This window comes from Giraffa tippelskirchi, chromosome 10, assembly GCF_054371585.1.
Source record: "Giraffa tippelskirchi isolate mGirTip1 chromosome 10, T2T-mGirTip1v1.2.pri, whole genome shotgun sequence".
In the NCBI taxonomy this organism is placed as follows: Eukaryota; Metazoa; Chordata; class Mammalia; order Artiodactyla; family Giraffidae; genus Giraffa; species Giraffa tippelskirchi.
This window is the reverse complement of record NC_137284.1, coordinates 23,094,623-23,109,972: the sequence shown is the minus strand read 5'-3', so window position 1 is coordinate 23,109,972 and position 15,350 is coordinate 23,094,623. Positions and strand designations below refer to the sequence as shown.

General features: G+C 47.6%; 1 protein-coding gene across 3 annotated transcripts in view; it reads right to left on the bottom strand.

Annotated features, from left to right (window-relative positions):
* NAV2 (neuron navigator 2) overlaps positions 1 to 368 on the bottom strand; it is a 423,467-nt gene extending 423,099 nt beyond the window's left edge. For 2 of the 3 annotated variants that reach the window (XM_081533716.1, XM_081533715.1), the window contains exon 1: positions 81 to 347. In XM_081533716.1, coding sequence (XP_081389842.1) covers positions 81 to 338 — 258 coding nt within the window. In that variant the 5' untranslated portion in view covers positions 339 to 347. Of the gene's footprint in view, positions 1 to 80 lie in introns of all 3 variants that reach the window. The other variant, XM_081533713.1, reaches the window with a different exon arrangement.
* Between the last annotated feature and the right edge of the window lie 14,982 nt (positions 369 to 15,350).

The following is a 15,350-nucleotide window of genomic DNA, read 5'->3' as shown; positions in this document are numbered from 1 at the left end:
CAGCCGTGTCAACCTCCACCCTCAAAAAAGTATTCACCTTTCCCCCCAGAACAGTGCCCCCGGCACACAGCACCTCTCACCTGGGTATCGAACCCGTTTTCCACCGAGCCGCTCATCCGCAGCGGGAGCCCCTCCCCCGTCGGCTCCTGCAGCCCCTGCGATTTCAGGGGAATCTGGCTAGGGTAGGCGGTCTTGCTCACCTCCACCTTGCTTCCCAACTTGAGATAGCAAGGCTGGGGGCCCGCCCGGGCTGGGGGCACGTGCAGGATGGGCGCGGCGCTGTGCACGGGTTTGGGCAGTCCCGACTTCATTTTGGAGGCCACCAGGATGGCCGGCATCTTCTCCCGGGGCTTCGGCTTTCCCAGCACGTCCCTGGAAGCGGCAGCGGAGGCGACCGCTAAAGGCAGCGCGGGCAGCAGAGCAGGCGCCGGGCTTCGGCCCGAGAGGCGCCCACCACCAGCCGAGGGGAAAAAAAAAAAATCCCCGGGTCGGGGATATCGGAGCAATAGGGCGAGCTGGCCTTCACGGTGCGGGAACCGGGTGGAGGACTGATCGCGCGGCGCTCAGCTGGTCCCACCTGGACGGTTGCTGTCGCCGGGTTTCACGCCCCTCCTGGGTGGCCTGTTCAAGGGTTCTGGGTGCTCGGGAGCTTTTGCCTCTTGCGATTCTCCTCCTGGGACCCCGAGGCTTGGACGCCCATATTAACTTGTCATTGCATCTCCAAAGTGAGGAGGCCCCGCTCGAAAAGGGGCGGCGGGGACCCACGCCTCCCGCTCCGGGGAGGCTGCGGGTGTGAGCCGGAGAGCTAAGGGGCTAGGAACCGCGGAGGGGAGGGAAGGAGAGATAGGAGAAGAGAGGGAGGGAGCACGCAGCCCAAGACGTCTTCAGCGAGAGGCAGCTGTCGCTCTGATTGCAAGCACCGCAGTGTCCCCCCGCGACGCAGAGGCGCGGCGAGAGCCCTCGAAAGGTCTCTCTAGGTGTGACAGTCAGTCACCACGGCCAGAAGCCCCCCGGGGCAGAGAGCACTTCGGCGCCTGAGGGTCTGCACATGCTCCGTGCGCTATAGCGCAGCAAGGCTGTGTCCGCGGGACGCGGGCACCCGGACGCGCGGCTGGAGGGCTGGGCTGGGCAGAGCAGGGCAGGGCAGCGCTCGCGAGCGGCAGCCGCGCTTCCCGGGAAGGCTGCGCTGGCTGCGGGGCTCCGGCGCAGGGGAGGACAGGCTGCGACCCGCGCGGCTGCGGCGCGCGCTGACAGCCCGGGCCGCCTCAACGCGCCGATTGGTCCGCGGCGGGCCAATCGGCGGCCGCGGCTCTCCCTGCAAAGGGGGCGTGGCCTCAACTCCCCGGGCCGCCGCCGAAACTCTGGGGCCGCGCTTGGCCGCAAGTACAAAGCAGGCTGGTGGCCGCTCTGCAGCGCGGCTCTGGCCGCGCGCTCCCCCGCGGGCCCACACCCCCAGCGTCCTGAAACCCTTTTGAAAAATGCCCTTTCGAACGCAACCGCCCGCCTCGGGGCCCCACTGGGAAGGCTCCGGGGAAGTTTGTTTCCTTTTTTAAATTGTTCTGGTCACCTTAACGGTCTGAGGCTTCCGGAGTCGCGCCTGCAGCCCCGCGGACCCCCATCTGGTCTGGGCAGGGCGGTTCCTTAGGCTCCCGCGTGAAGGACGAGCCAGCCATTTCTTCTCTTTTCTGCCAGCTCCTCCAGGCGGGCCGGGGGGCCTCCGAATGGCTTCCTCTCCAGCTTTCAAAGGCTGCACATTTCACTTAACTATGTGAAGTATTTATAGGCAAATACAATACCCCCGCGAAGCCTGCCGACTCCAGACGGTTCCTCCTCGCAACCTACCACATACTGTAATTAGAGTGGCCAAAGGAAGCCCGGAGAAGCTCCAGGACCCGGCCCAGGCTCCGGCTAAAATCTTGCTGCGTTTCAGATAGGAGCCCCTCCCTGTCTGCGCCTCGGACGCACTGACCCCACAGGTTCCTCGACTTCAATCCGCTCGATGATTTCTCTTCTGTCCCAGGTGCCCTGTGGGTTCCTCGCAGAGAGCTGGAAGAGATGACACAGGCAGGCCAGACCCCTCGCGATTTATAGATGAGGACCACCCCCCCCACCCCCCCTTAGAACTTCCTGGATTTAAATTGGGCAAATTCTTTGACTTAGATACATCCTTACAAAGCTTCGCTTCTTACTGGGAGTAAGAAGGGGGGTTGACGACATTATGCTATTGTTTGGATAAATGAGATAGTTCATTACAGTCATGTAGCACGGGTACTTGGCAGTGTGAAAGACCGGTAGAAGTTGGGTATTATTATCCCTATTATTAAATTACTGCTACTAGTATCCCCCACGCCACCCTCCAGTCATCTCTATTTACATAAAGTTATTTCACTTCTCTGTCTCTGAGATACAGCTTTTTCACAGTATGCCCACCCTATAGCCTAATTTTCAATTTTGATAGCATTGATTTGTTATTATCCTGATAGTAGGAAACTTCCAAGTTTTAAGATAGTCTCTTAAAACAGTATTAAGAAATAAGAAGGTGGGCTGCTCCCTCTCCCATCTTATCTCCATCCATTCTATGCAACAACTTTCTAGTTAGGCTGAACTGCACACAGTCATGTATGCAATTCCAGGTATTCCTCCCTCTAAATTACAGGTGGTCTGCCATGTCACTTACTTAGCACTCAGCCCTTTTCTATCTGATGCTACCTTGTTGTTTATTGTTTCATGTTTATTTTCTTCTTAAAGAGGAGGCCTCTTGAAGTCAGGAATGTGTTTTTAACCTGCATTAGATTGTCTCAGCATTGAGTATAATGCTGTGGACAGAATAGCTACCCAGATTGTTATCAGATAGATGAGTGAATGATGCCAGCGGCAATTAACCAGAGGGAGAGCCTTTTAGATCCAGGTACATAAAGTCATGAGATGCTATGCTGTGTTAAAACTTGGAGCCTCTCCTGTCCAGAATTCTGGTTCTGCCAGATGTAGCAAGAGTTATGGAAATATATTGCAGTCTTTGACTTTAAAGATTATGGAGATATTCCAAAGTATTTCTATGGCCTTAATGTAGTTTTTCTCAAAATGTGGTCCCCGGATCACCACCAGCAGCATCAACACCTGGAAGCTTGTTTGATAAGCCCTACCCCAGATCTGATAAACCAAAAGTCCTGAAGTTGGGCCCAAGGATCTAGGTTTACCAAGTGTTTAACCAAGTGATGGGCTAGTAGAAGCACAAGCTGGAATCAAGATTGCTGGGAGAAATATCAATAACCTCAGATATGCAGATGACACCACACTTATGGCAGAAATCGAAGAACTAAAGAGCCTCTTGATGAAAGTGAAAGGGGAGAGTGAAAAAGTTGGCTTAAAGCTCAACGTTCAGAAAACTAAGATCATGGCATCTGGTCCCATCACTTCATGGGAAATAGATGGGGAAACAGTGGAAACAGTGTCAGACTTTATTTTTTTGGGCTCCAAAATCACTGCTGATGGTGATTGCAGCCATGAAATTAAAAGACACTTACTCCTTGGAAGGAGGGTTATGACCAACCTAGATAGCATATTTAAAAGCAGAGACATTACTTTGCCAACAAAGGTCCATCTAGTCAAGGCTATGGTTTTTCCAGTGGTCATGTATGGATGTGAGAGTTGGACGGTGAAGAAAGCTGAGCGCCGCAGAATTGATGCTTTTGAACTGTGGTGTTGGAGAAGACTCTTGAGAGTCCCTTGGACTGCAAGGAGATCCAACCAGTCCATCCTGAAGAAGATCAGTCCTGGGTGTTCGTTGGAAGGACTGATGTTGAAGCTGAAACTCCAATACTTTGGCCACCTCATACGAAGAGTTGACTCATTGGAAAAGACCCTAATGCTGGGAGGAATTGGGGGCAGGAGGAGAAGGGGACGACAGAGGATGAGATGGTTGGATGGCATCACTAACTCGATGGACATGGGTTTGGGTAAACTCCGAGAGTTGGTGATGGACAAGGAGGCCTGGCGTGCTGCGATTCATGGGGTTGCAAAGAGTCGGACCCGACTGAGCGACTGAACTGAACTGAACTGAACCAAGTGATTCTGATGAATGCATCAGGCATTCAGTGCTCTTTCAGGGCTGCTTAAACTTAAATATGTTGTTGTTTTTCAGTCACTAAGTTGAGTCAAACTCTTTGTGACCTCATGGACTGCAGCTTGTCAGGCTTCCCTGTCCTTCACCATCTCCCAGAGTTTGCTCAAACTCATGTCCATTGAGTCAGTGATATCATCCAACAATCTCATCCTCTGTCATCCCTTTCTCCTCTTGCCTTCAGTCTTTCCCAGCATCAGGGTCTTTTCCAATGAGTTGGCTCTTCACATCAGGTGGCCAAAGTATTGGAGTTTCAGTTTCAGCATCAGTCCTTCTAGTGAATATTCAGGGTTGATTTCCTTTAGGATTGACTGGTTTGATCTCCCTGCAGTCCAAGGAACACTCAAGAGTCTTCTCCAGCACCACAATTTGAAAGCATCAATTTTTCGGCACTCAGCCTTCTTTATGGTCCAGCTCCCACATCCATATGACTACTGGAAAACCCATAGCTTTGACTATAGGACCTTTGTTGGCAAAGTGATGTCTCTGCTTAATATATGTAATATACCTTAATATACATAAGAATTACTGGAGATCTTGCTAAAATACAGATTCCATTCAGTAGGTCTGGAATGGGGCCGAGATTCTGATTTCAGAATAAGCTCCCGTGTGACACCCATGCTGGTGGTTTGGAGCTCACACTTTGTGTAGTAAACTAAATCATAGGTAGCAAAATGGGTTCATCTCAAGACAGAAAGTCAGACAGACTGACTTTCTGTCACCGTGTGCTGAACGGAATTCCAAAGGTGAATTTATCTAGTTAAGCTGGAAACAGCAGCGTGATCAATTAATAATGTCTGTCATGGGTACAGAATTGGATGGACATAGTGACGTATATACTATGTATTTGCCATCTTGGGTTTCCCATTTAAATCATATTTGCACCAAGGTCATTTTTTGGGTTCTGAGACCGTCAAATATGTACTAATTTGAAAAACAGTGCATTCTTTTTTAAAAAGTACCTCTTCCTAATACTCTAGGATTTGGTAAATATATGACCATGCATCTTAACTTGTGTGATTTATTTAACTTAAAGTCCAATGACTTCTCATCTTTCTTGATGGGAAACAAGTGAATCTTTTAGTCCATTTCCAAATTCTTTCCCGGCCTCCACATCCCTTTAATAATTTTATTTGCTCTTTCCTGGAACAGTTTACATCTCCCTTTATATTTTTCCTGTCTTCTGCTCATTTTCTTTCTTTACAGCAAAATAATTTTGTCATTATAGCAAGACATGGGAGGAAAAGCTCCTTTTTCCCTGAGGCAAAAGAGATAATTGCAAGATTCCTCCTTAAATAAGATCATCTCAAATTATAAAAATGTCCTATAAAGTTACTCCATCCACACAGATGCTGTGTTAACATGAATGAAGTCATTTGAAATCAATAAGTTTGTCAAGCATTGGTAGCTAAAGGAGTCACTGGTTTAGGATACAGTAAACTGCTTTGGAAAGAACACACTATCCAAGTTTCTTTTTATTGCTATTTTTAAAAAATGATATATATCATGGATAGCCCACTATTTTAAATCCCAACTTTGACAACCCTTCTCTTTTTCTTCTGTCAGACTCTCAACTTTCAAAACCACCCAATTTGAAACATATTGCCAAAGCTCCCAGGACCACTGAATCAGAATCTGAAGGGTTTGGCACCTCTCTGGCTGTAAGAACCATCCTTAGGTCAGGATATGCCAGCTACACTGCTTTCTGATCCTATGCAACAGCTACTGGTGATTAGTTAAGTATAAATTGGTCTTTAGGGCTGATCTGCAAGTGACCAACCCCATCAACCCACCCTTTATCTGTGTTAAAGACCCCTGGCTGCACTTACCTCCCAAGAAGACAGCCCTAAGAGAGACTGAAACATCTAAACCGCAGCCTACCACAAAAAAAAAAAAAGAAAATTCAGGGACCTGGAGAAAGAATCAACAGGCTCTTGAGAACTCTACTATAAATTATGAAGGGACATATTGCAAGTCTCCAGAATAGTATAAAAAGCAAAACATTCTTGAGTTTATTGGGGAGTAAAAAAAAAAAGTTAGAAAGGCTTATTCTCAAATATGCACTTTCCCTTAGTTTTCTATGACATGGGTTGGCAACTTCCAATAATATCTCTTGCTGGCCCCAAATGCTTATCTTTTGGTAATGGCTGAATTGAGAGCCCACCCATCTCAGACTGCAGGAAAACTGGGGCAAGAACCTTAGAACAGCTGTTTAGAAAGTCTGCTCACCCCTCCCTGTGCTTGCTTCTAATCTACCTTCTTCCACAGATGGATCTGTGCAGATCTGTATGCCCAGCGGTGATCTCTGGGTTGTATTTTGAGAACTGATGACTGTTGCTTTTCCCACTTGCAGGGCTGGTGTGTAAGGAGTATGTGTGAATGTGTGCGTGTTTACAAGGGTTTGAGACACTTGTTGTTGTTTTAGTCTCTAAGTTGTGTCCAAGTCTTTTGTGACCCCATGAACTATAACCCACAAGGCTCCTCTGCCCATGGGATTTCTCAGGCAAGAATACTGGAGTGGGTTGCCATTTCCTTTTCCAGGGGATCTTCCCAAACCAGGGATCGAACCTGCATCTCCTGCATTGGCAGGCACATTCTTTACCACTGAGCCAACTGGGAAGCCCAAGGCAATAGCCCTAACTAAATGTCAAACAAATATTTAGTAAACTATTGGTTTGTTGGCTATGGACTTCCCTGGTGGCTCAGCTGGTAAAGAATCCTCCTGCAGTGTGGGAGACCTGGGTTCAATCCCTGGATTGGGAAGATCCCCTGGAGAAGGGAATGGCTACCCACTCCAGTATTCTGGCCTGGAGAATTCCATGGACTGTATAGTCCATGGGGTTGCAAAGAGTTGGAGAGGACTGAGCAATGTGTACTTTCACTTTCACTTATCGGCTATGGTATGCCTCAATCATTAACTCACTGAATAAATTGTTGAGAGATATCTATATGGCCAGGCTCTGGGCATTATCATAGGGAACAAATAAAACTTAAGTGCTTAGCCCCTACTCTCAAGATTCAAAGGAAGATGCAACCACTGTTTCTAGCCTGAGGGTTGCCCTTTTCAACAGCTGAAAAATTGAGAAAACAGGGCAAGCAAACAGGGAAATAAATGACAAATAGTAGATCTTACACTCTAGTAAAAGCCTAAGAATCACTGAGGGTTAAAAGAACAGAACCCTAATCACACACCCCCAACAGACCTAGAATTCTGAATCTGTGTATCTGTCTTGTAAGCAAGAACTTGGGTGACTGAATCTGTGGGTTCTCACACTTGACTTCGCAGCCTTGGCTATCCATGAGAGTCACCTGCAGAACTGAAAAAAAAAACCAGGGCTGCCCAGGTCCCACTCTGGACTGACAAAATCAGACTCTGGGGATGGGGCCCAAGCACTTTTCTGTTAGTAAAGCTCCTGGGTGGTGCTTCCCAGGTGACTCAGTGGGTAAAGAACCTGCCTACAATGCAGGAGATGCAGGAGATGTGGGTTTGATCTCTGGGTCAGGAAGAGCCCCTGGAGGAAGGTATGGTAACCCACTCCAATATTCTTGCCTGGAGAATCCCAAGGACAGAGGAGCCTGACAGGCTACAGTTCATGGAGTCACAAAGAGTTGGACACAATTGAAGCGACAACGGGCGCACACACGCACAGCTCCTGGGTACAGGCAAATGGAAAAGTGCCGTTGTAAGAAATGCTACAAAGACTGCTCCCTCAACATTTTACAGTGGGGGATGACTGAGGCAAAAACCTGGACAGTTTCAATCACTGTGAATGGCCAATCTGGAAAAACCCAGACCTTCTGTTACTTTCTGTGCCAGGTTTGTTTTTTGAGAGAGACACACACAGCCAGACTAGCAGCCCGTGCAGCCCCAAAGCAGCCGAGTAATTGCCCAAATGCTGCCTGGGAGTCAGCCATGCAGATGGCATCAAGAAGCCTGATCCCTGGTCAGTGCAGGCCCCCAGGCAAGGAGCGAGGATGCTCTGGCTGCTTCCTCTACCGCATTTCCCCTTTTGGTTACTGTTTCTCCTGTGAGCCTTCCTGCCTCCCTCTGCCTCTGCCCCAGGCTCAGAGCCTGGTGAGCATCTGCTGCAGAGGAGCTCCTGGCCCTGGGAGAGGTGGGTGGTGGTGCCCAGGGTTCAGGGCTCTCAGAGGAGAGCTTGGAGCACAGTTAACTCTTTACAGTCTGTGCTCAGAAAAAGGTATGCTGGCATGAAAAAAATCTCAACAGTGGATACTAAAAAAAAAAAAATCATGTAGACCTTGGTATGTATTTTGTCATTCTTTCTCCTTTATTTAAAATGTATATGTCATGGGGATATTTATCTTATTATTTACATACATGTTTGGCTACTTTTTACATACATGTTTGACTTCCCTGGTGGCTCAGATGGTAAAGCATCTGCCTACAATGTGGGAGACCCGGGTTCAGTCTCTGGGTCGGGAAGAAGGAAATGGCAACCCACTCCAGTATTCTTGCCTGGAAAATCACATGGGCGGAGGAGCCTGGTAAGCTACAGTCCACGGGGTCACAAAGAATTGGACACAACTGAGCGACTTCACTTTGGCTACCATTAAAATTTGCTAATGTATTTGTGTGTTTACAATATATAAATACATACGTTTATTAAGAGAAAAGAGAAGGAAGGCATCACATCACACTACTAATAGTAGTTATTTTTTGAGGAGCAAGTTAGGGGACTAGTTATTTCTTATTTTTCTATCACTGCTTTAAAGGGTTGGAATTATAGTTGATTTCACTTACTTTTCCACGGGATTTTTCTGCATTTTTTTCAAACAAACATCTTTAATTGTTTGAATCTTTTATTTTTTCAAGGAATGCTCATTATCCTCTACAGAGAACCAAAGTGAAGTGAAAGTCGCTCAGTTGTGTCTATGCAGTCCATGGAATTCTCCAGGCCAGAATACCGGAGTGGGTAGCCTTTCCCTTCTCCAGCAGATCTTCCCAACCCAGGAATCGAACCCAGATCTCCCACATTGCAGGCAGATTCTTTACCAGCTGAGCCACAAGAGAAGCCCAAGAATACTGGAGTGGGTAGCCTATCCCTTCTCCAGCAGATCTTCCCAAAAAACTGGGGTCTCCTGCACTGAAGGCAGATTCTTTACCAACTGAGCTATAGGGAACCAAGCCTTGTGCCAAATATTGGTCATAGGGAAGTTAGCTGGCTTATATTCACCTCTGCACTCCACCTTTTCAGGTAGAAGAGTTGAGTCATCTCCCAGAGAGACAGTAACTTTGTTAGCTCTCAAAGAAAGATTAAAATCCAATTTTAGTTCAAATCTAGTTCAATTAAATCCAGTTTAGTTATATATATATATATATAAATATATAAGATCTATATACAGTTGGCCATCTGTATCCATGGGTTCTGCATCCACAGATACAACCAACAGCAGACGGAAAAAAAAAAAATCCAGAAAGTTCCAAAACGCAGAACTTGAATTTACCATGCCCTAGCAACTATTTACATAGTATTTACATAGTATTTACATTGTATTAGGTATTGTAAGTAACCCAGAGATGACTGACTTAGGAGGGTGTGTGTAGGTTATATGCAAATACTACACCATTTTATATAAGGGTCTTGAGCATCCTGCAGATTTTAGAATCCAAGAGCACCCTGGAACTAATCCCCTGCATTTGCTGAGGGATGACTATCTATATAAAGTCACTGACAAGTAGGGTTCCCTCCTTCTAAGACAGCCAGGAACAGTTACTCCAGACACCCTCCCTGTTTTCCTTTTCTTCCAGGGAAGCAGCTCCCAATAGAATCCTCCTCTGCAGAAGTGCCAAGACCACCCCTGAGCAGAGGGACTAGGAAATCCATCCTTTTCTGACTGACCTACCAAACTGTCTCTATAAGCCATGATGCTAGCCTGAAGACAGAGTCCTGATCTCGCAGAAGGAGAGTAGATGGAGAGGAAAGGTCCCAGTATGCTTGAAATGAACCCTGATGGGCACATGTAAAAAGGAATTCTCATTCACACTACCCCTTGGCTGAGCTCAAAGCTGGTCTCAAAACTGTCAACAAAGCAGAGACACTCGTGAGGATCTTTTGCGCCTTGAGATCATTGGAAGCCACTAAACATAAACAGCTGTGTTGATTTCCACTCACTCTCCCAACCCAAGGCAAATAAAACCTCAGAGCTTGAAGGGTGGAAAAGAACAAAATATACAAGGATTTTATTATTATTATTATTTTTTGGCTTAGAAAGGTGGTTTTACAAACAATGGAGCAAGACACCATTCAGTCTTTGAAAAAAAAGTTGGCATCTTTCTTGAAGCTCCACATTGTGCAAGAATTTTAGACATGCACTGATATATTTATCAAAATTTTTTCCTCAAGGCAGTCTGGACATGCATCAAATATGAATCTAACACACTCAGTCTCCCTAAGGCTGAAAAGCAGACTGTCAAGCATATCACCCTGGCTTCCTTGTTTCCACAAAGACTGTCTTCAAATTTTAGGATGACAAATGAATTCCTACTCACAGTCATTTGCTTCTTAAGGTTTTATCCTTCCCAAGGCGGAAGGAGAGACCCTGAAGAGCTGAGTTTGGAGAATGGAGAATCAAGTCTTCCAAGGCACCTGGGGTCTTCGTAGCTGACTTCCTCCTGAATTATCAAACACGGGTTTCTAGAATCTCCCCCCATGACCATTTTAGCTCTTTCTTTGACTTTGGTCCTTTATTCTTGACTTTCAATCCTGTCTAGTACCCACAAACCCATTCTTCTGCTTTCCCTAGAGCAGAAGCTTGGGCTATTTATCACTGCTATTTTTTTTTTCTTTTTTTTTTTGCCCACACCACGTGGCTTGTGGGATCTTGGTTCCCCAACCGGAGATTGAAACCACACCCTTGGCAGTGAAAGTCCTAGTAAAAAGTCCTAACCACTGGACAGCCGGGGAATTCCCCCTTATCTCTGCTTCTTGTTTCCAGGTTCTTCTCTAAGTGACCTGAAGTAGCGAGAAGACTGGGGTGGAGTCAGGCAAACCCATATGTGAATGTTAATTTCACTTCCCATTGACTGAGCAAGGGTCACTTCATCTCTGGCCCTGTAAATGGGAATGATGGTAACTAGCTCACTGGGTTGTTGCAAGGATGTGGGATAATGGGAGCAGAGGGCCTGGTGTGAGTCTAGAGTCTTGAAGGTGTTCTATTCATTCATTCATTTACTTAAATCATAGTTCAGTGCTACTGAATGCCAGACAGCATGCTAATCACTAGTGATAAAATGTTAATAAGAACCAAGGCGTTGGTTTTTTTTTTTTGTCATAGAACTTACAACGTAATCAGGAAAATGGACAATAGTCACACAATCACATGGATGTATGTATAATCACTAAGTGAGGCAAGTGCTATGTTAGCAGGAAAGAACCTAGACTGTCGAGGCCGTCATGGCTCCTGGAGAAGTGACGTGGGGGTGATGCTGGGGTGAAGTCTGCAAAGCAAAGAGGCAAGGTTGGGGCTTTCATTCCTGCCTGCCAGCATGCTTGGGGTGGAGGGTTGGGCACTGAGAAAGACCTGGGTGCCCCTACCGCATACTCCTCCCTCTTATCCATAAGGTAAGAGATGATGTCAAGGTTTCAGTTGCTCTCCTGAAAGTCCTTCAGTGAAGTGAAAAGAGTCCCACAGATGAGCATAGATATTTAACTGGTTGTGTGACCTGGCCTCGTCACCGCATCTCTCTGAGTCTCAGTTGTTTCATTGATGAGAGTTGGACTATAAAGAAAGCTGAGTGCCAAAGAATGGATGCTTTCTAATTTTGGTGCTGGAAAAAGACTCTTGAGAGTCCTTTGGACTGCAAGAATATCAAACCAGTCAATCTTAAAGGAAATCAACCCTGAATATTCATTGGAAAGATTGATGCTGAAGCTGAAACTCCAATACTTTGGCCACCTGATGCAAAGAACTGACTCATTGGAAAAGACCCTGATGCTGGGAAAGAGGAGAAGGCAATGGCACCCCACTCCAGTACTCTTGCCTGGAGAACCCATGGATGGAGGAGCCTGGTGGGCTGCAGTCCATGGGGTCGCTAAGAGTCGGACACGACTGAGGTGACTTAGCAGCAGCAGCAGCAGCTGGGAAAGATTGAGGGCAGGAGGAGAAGAGGACGACAGAGGATGAGATGGTTGGATGGTATCACTGACTCTATGGACATGAGTTTGAGTAAACTCCAGGAGTTGGTGATGGACAGGGAGGCCTGGTGTGCTGCAGTCTATGGGGCCGCAAAGAGTCGGACATGACTGAGTGACTGAACTGAACTGAACTGAACTGGGAGACAAAAAAGGACAGGGGAGCCTGAAGTGCTAAGTCCATGGGGTCAGAAAGAGTCAGACATGACTCAGCGACTGAACAACAACAACAATATGCCATCTATGACAGGAGGTTACACCTACCTCCTGGGACTCTGGAGCAAGATCAAGTAAGAGAGGCAGTAGAGGTGGGTACAGTGGTTGAAAAGAGAATAACTTTGGAATTAGACTATGTGCATTTGACCACATGGCTTTGAGCCCTGCCACTTACCAACCACGTAATCTTTGATGAGTTATTTAACCACTTAATGCCTCAGCTTTCTCATCTGTAAAATGGGGTTTATAACAGTACCTCCCTCCTACAGTTGCTAGAAGGATTAAATGAATTGATATGTGTAAAGCACTAAATCAGTGATCATGGTCACTGCTACCACCATTATGATATGATCATTTTTCCTGGTATACAGTAAGTTCAAGCCACAGTTCTTTTTTCCCACCTACCCTGGAATCATCACATGACACCTTGTGGTTGTATCTGAGTATGTGGACATTTCCATTGCTAAGACACTGAGTGATGACCCAGAAACTGAGGCTAGGGTTCAATAGGGACCCCTACCTCTCTGAGAGGGGTTCATGGACACCATCCAATGTCACCGGGAGAGGGATCCATATCCCCAGATCTGGGGCACACAGAATGGGCCAGGCAGGGAAAAGAAGATAGAGAGAGGTCATGGAACCTGTCTGCAAACATCTGCCTTGCAGTTCTGCACGCCGGGAGAAGCACAGCGGGGTCTAGCGCGTCTCCCTGCAGCCCCAGTTCATATCTGCCCCCTCTCCACCTGGCCTCCCGCCAAACTCCGTTAGTTGAGAGGTACACAATAAGGCTATGGGCATATGCGTTCTATCCAAGACATCCATTCAGGGCACTGTGCCATTCTTCTGCCACAGGGTATCAAATGTGGGTGTCCCCGCCATGGCTGCTTTCCTCCCAAAGGCCTGGGGCGCCAAGGCCATCCTCTCCACAAAGATTCCTCTTTGGGAGAGGCAGGTTTTGCTTTCAACAACCACCTCTGCATCCTGGTATCTCTCTGACTTCACAATCCACAATTCAAATCAATATATAGTTTCAGCCCAGGGCACCTCGGTAATCCAGGCGCAGAAAACCACTGAGATGGGAGCAGGGTTTGGAGTGGGAATGAAACAGTTGTATGCCAGAGTAGTCCTCTCATTTAATGTCTTCAAATAATGCAAAATTTCTCCCTTTTTACAGATGAAGAAACTAAGGCACAACAGTAATTTTTTCAAGGTCACATAAGAAGCAGTAGAACTGGGATTCAAATCTTTATTGTCTGATCCCACATGCCTTGCTTTTCCATGACACCCTATTTGACAAGAGCCACCCGGGACTGAGTCCCTGACTCTGCTGAGGGAAGGCTGGGCAAATCACTGCTGCTCAGCAAAGTGGCTCACACCTTCCTGCAGCAGGTGACTGAAAGTAGGCTGCAGAGAACCTGGGCAGAACGAGGGCACTTCTGTCTGAGTGACAGGGCAGGGGGCTAAGCCAGAGTGTACTGGGGTTCAGGTATAAAAAGAGATTCTGGACAATCTGGAATCTTCTGTGAGCCCTTCCTTGTCCCTCTCCTTATCCTCTACACACACAGACACACACACAGACATACACAAACACACAGACACAAACACACAGACACACACACAGACATACACACACACACACACACACACACACACACACAGAGTCCTCATGCAGCGTGCATCTGGCAGAAAGGCATGCCAGCCGAGGTGTTGAAATCCTTGGAGAGTCATGATTTGGCACCTGTGGAGTGCTTTTCAGCACTTTGGAATGACAACTTATTCGTCTACACAACCCTTCCAGAAAGGTTGTATCTGTGCCATCATGGAAGGAGAAAGAGCAAAGGCTAGGAGTGGCCGAGGGCAAGCCTGAGTTGAACTTCTCACCCCTGCTTGGTGAGACCTTTCAAAGGTATCCCTTGCTCCCAGTTCTGCTGTTCAGATTCCAGGTGACCCTGGAAAAGCCATGGATCCCTTTCCGGCCTCCGTTTTCTCAGCTGCAAAATAAGGGGCTCTCATTCTGGACTCTCAAGACCCACAGGGGCTTAGGATACAGTCATGGCAGTTAACAAGGCTATATAATAAGAGCTGTTATTTGCTCAGAGCCTTAGACACTATTACCAGGGGTGTTAGGAATGATAGCTCCAGTTTTTAAAACACACCTGCAAGGTAGGAATGGCGACCCCATTTTACAGATGGGAAAACTGATCCTCACAGCAGTTAAGGGACTTGTCCCCAAATCACGCAGTTAAGCACCGGAGCTGGGATTCAAACCCAGGCTCACATGGGTAACTGTTACCACCTACTGCTTCCGAGGGGCTAGGCAACCTCTGTCCTGGCTTACATCAAGGGCAGGGACACGGGTTTCTGGTTCTTCCATGGCCACCACACCTGCACTCACTCCTGTGCTCTGATGAGCTGGCATCGGGCAACTGCGTGGGAAGGCTGTGGTGGGCACCGGCGCTGGGGAGGTCATGTGGCTTCCAGGGAAGGAAGGCACGGAGCCAGCTGCTCTGGAGCTGACCTGCGAGGTCCAGATAACATGTCGAAGCAAGAGTTCAGTGGGGAGAAGGAGCGGGAGGCCCTTCTCACATTCCTCCCCACTCAGCACGGAGCTGCTGTCAGAGCCGATTGTCGTCACCGAGTTCCTGCACCTCCGCGCTCCCTTCCAAAACACTGACCTACTTTCTGTCATGTAGAAATGCACCCCAAGCCCCCTAGCTAATGGCTTCTTGCTCTCATTGGTATAGGTGGCAGCTCTTCCGCTCATTCACTGGATAAAATCCTGTCTTCTAGTCTGGGCGCTCGGGGCCCTTCCTGCCCTGCCCTCACCCACCTCTCCAGCTTCCCTTCACTAGTTTCCCTTT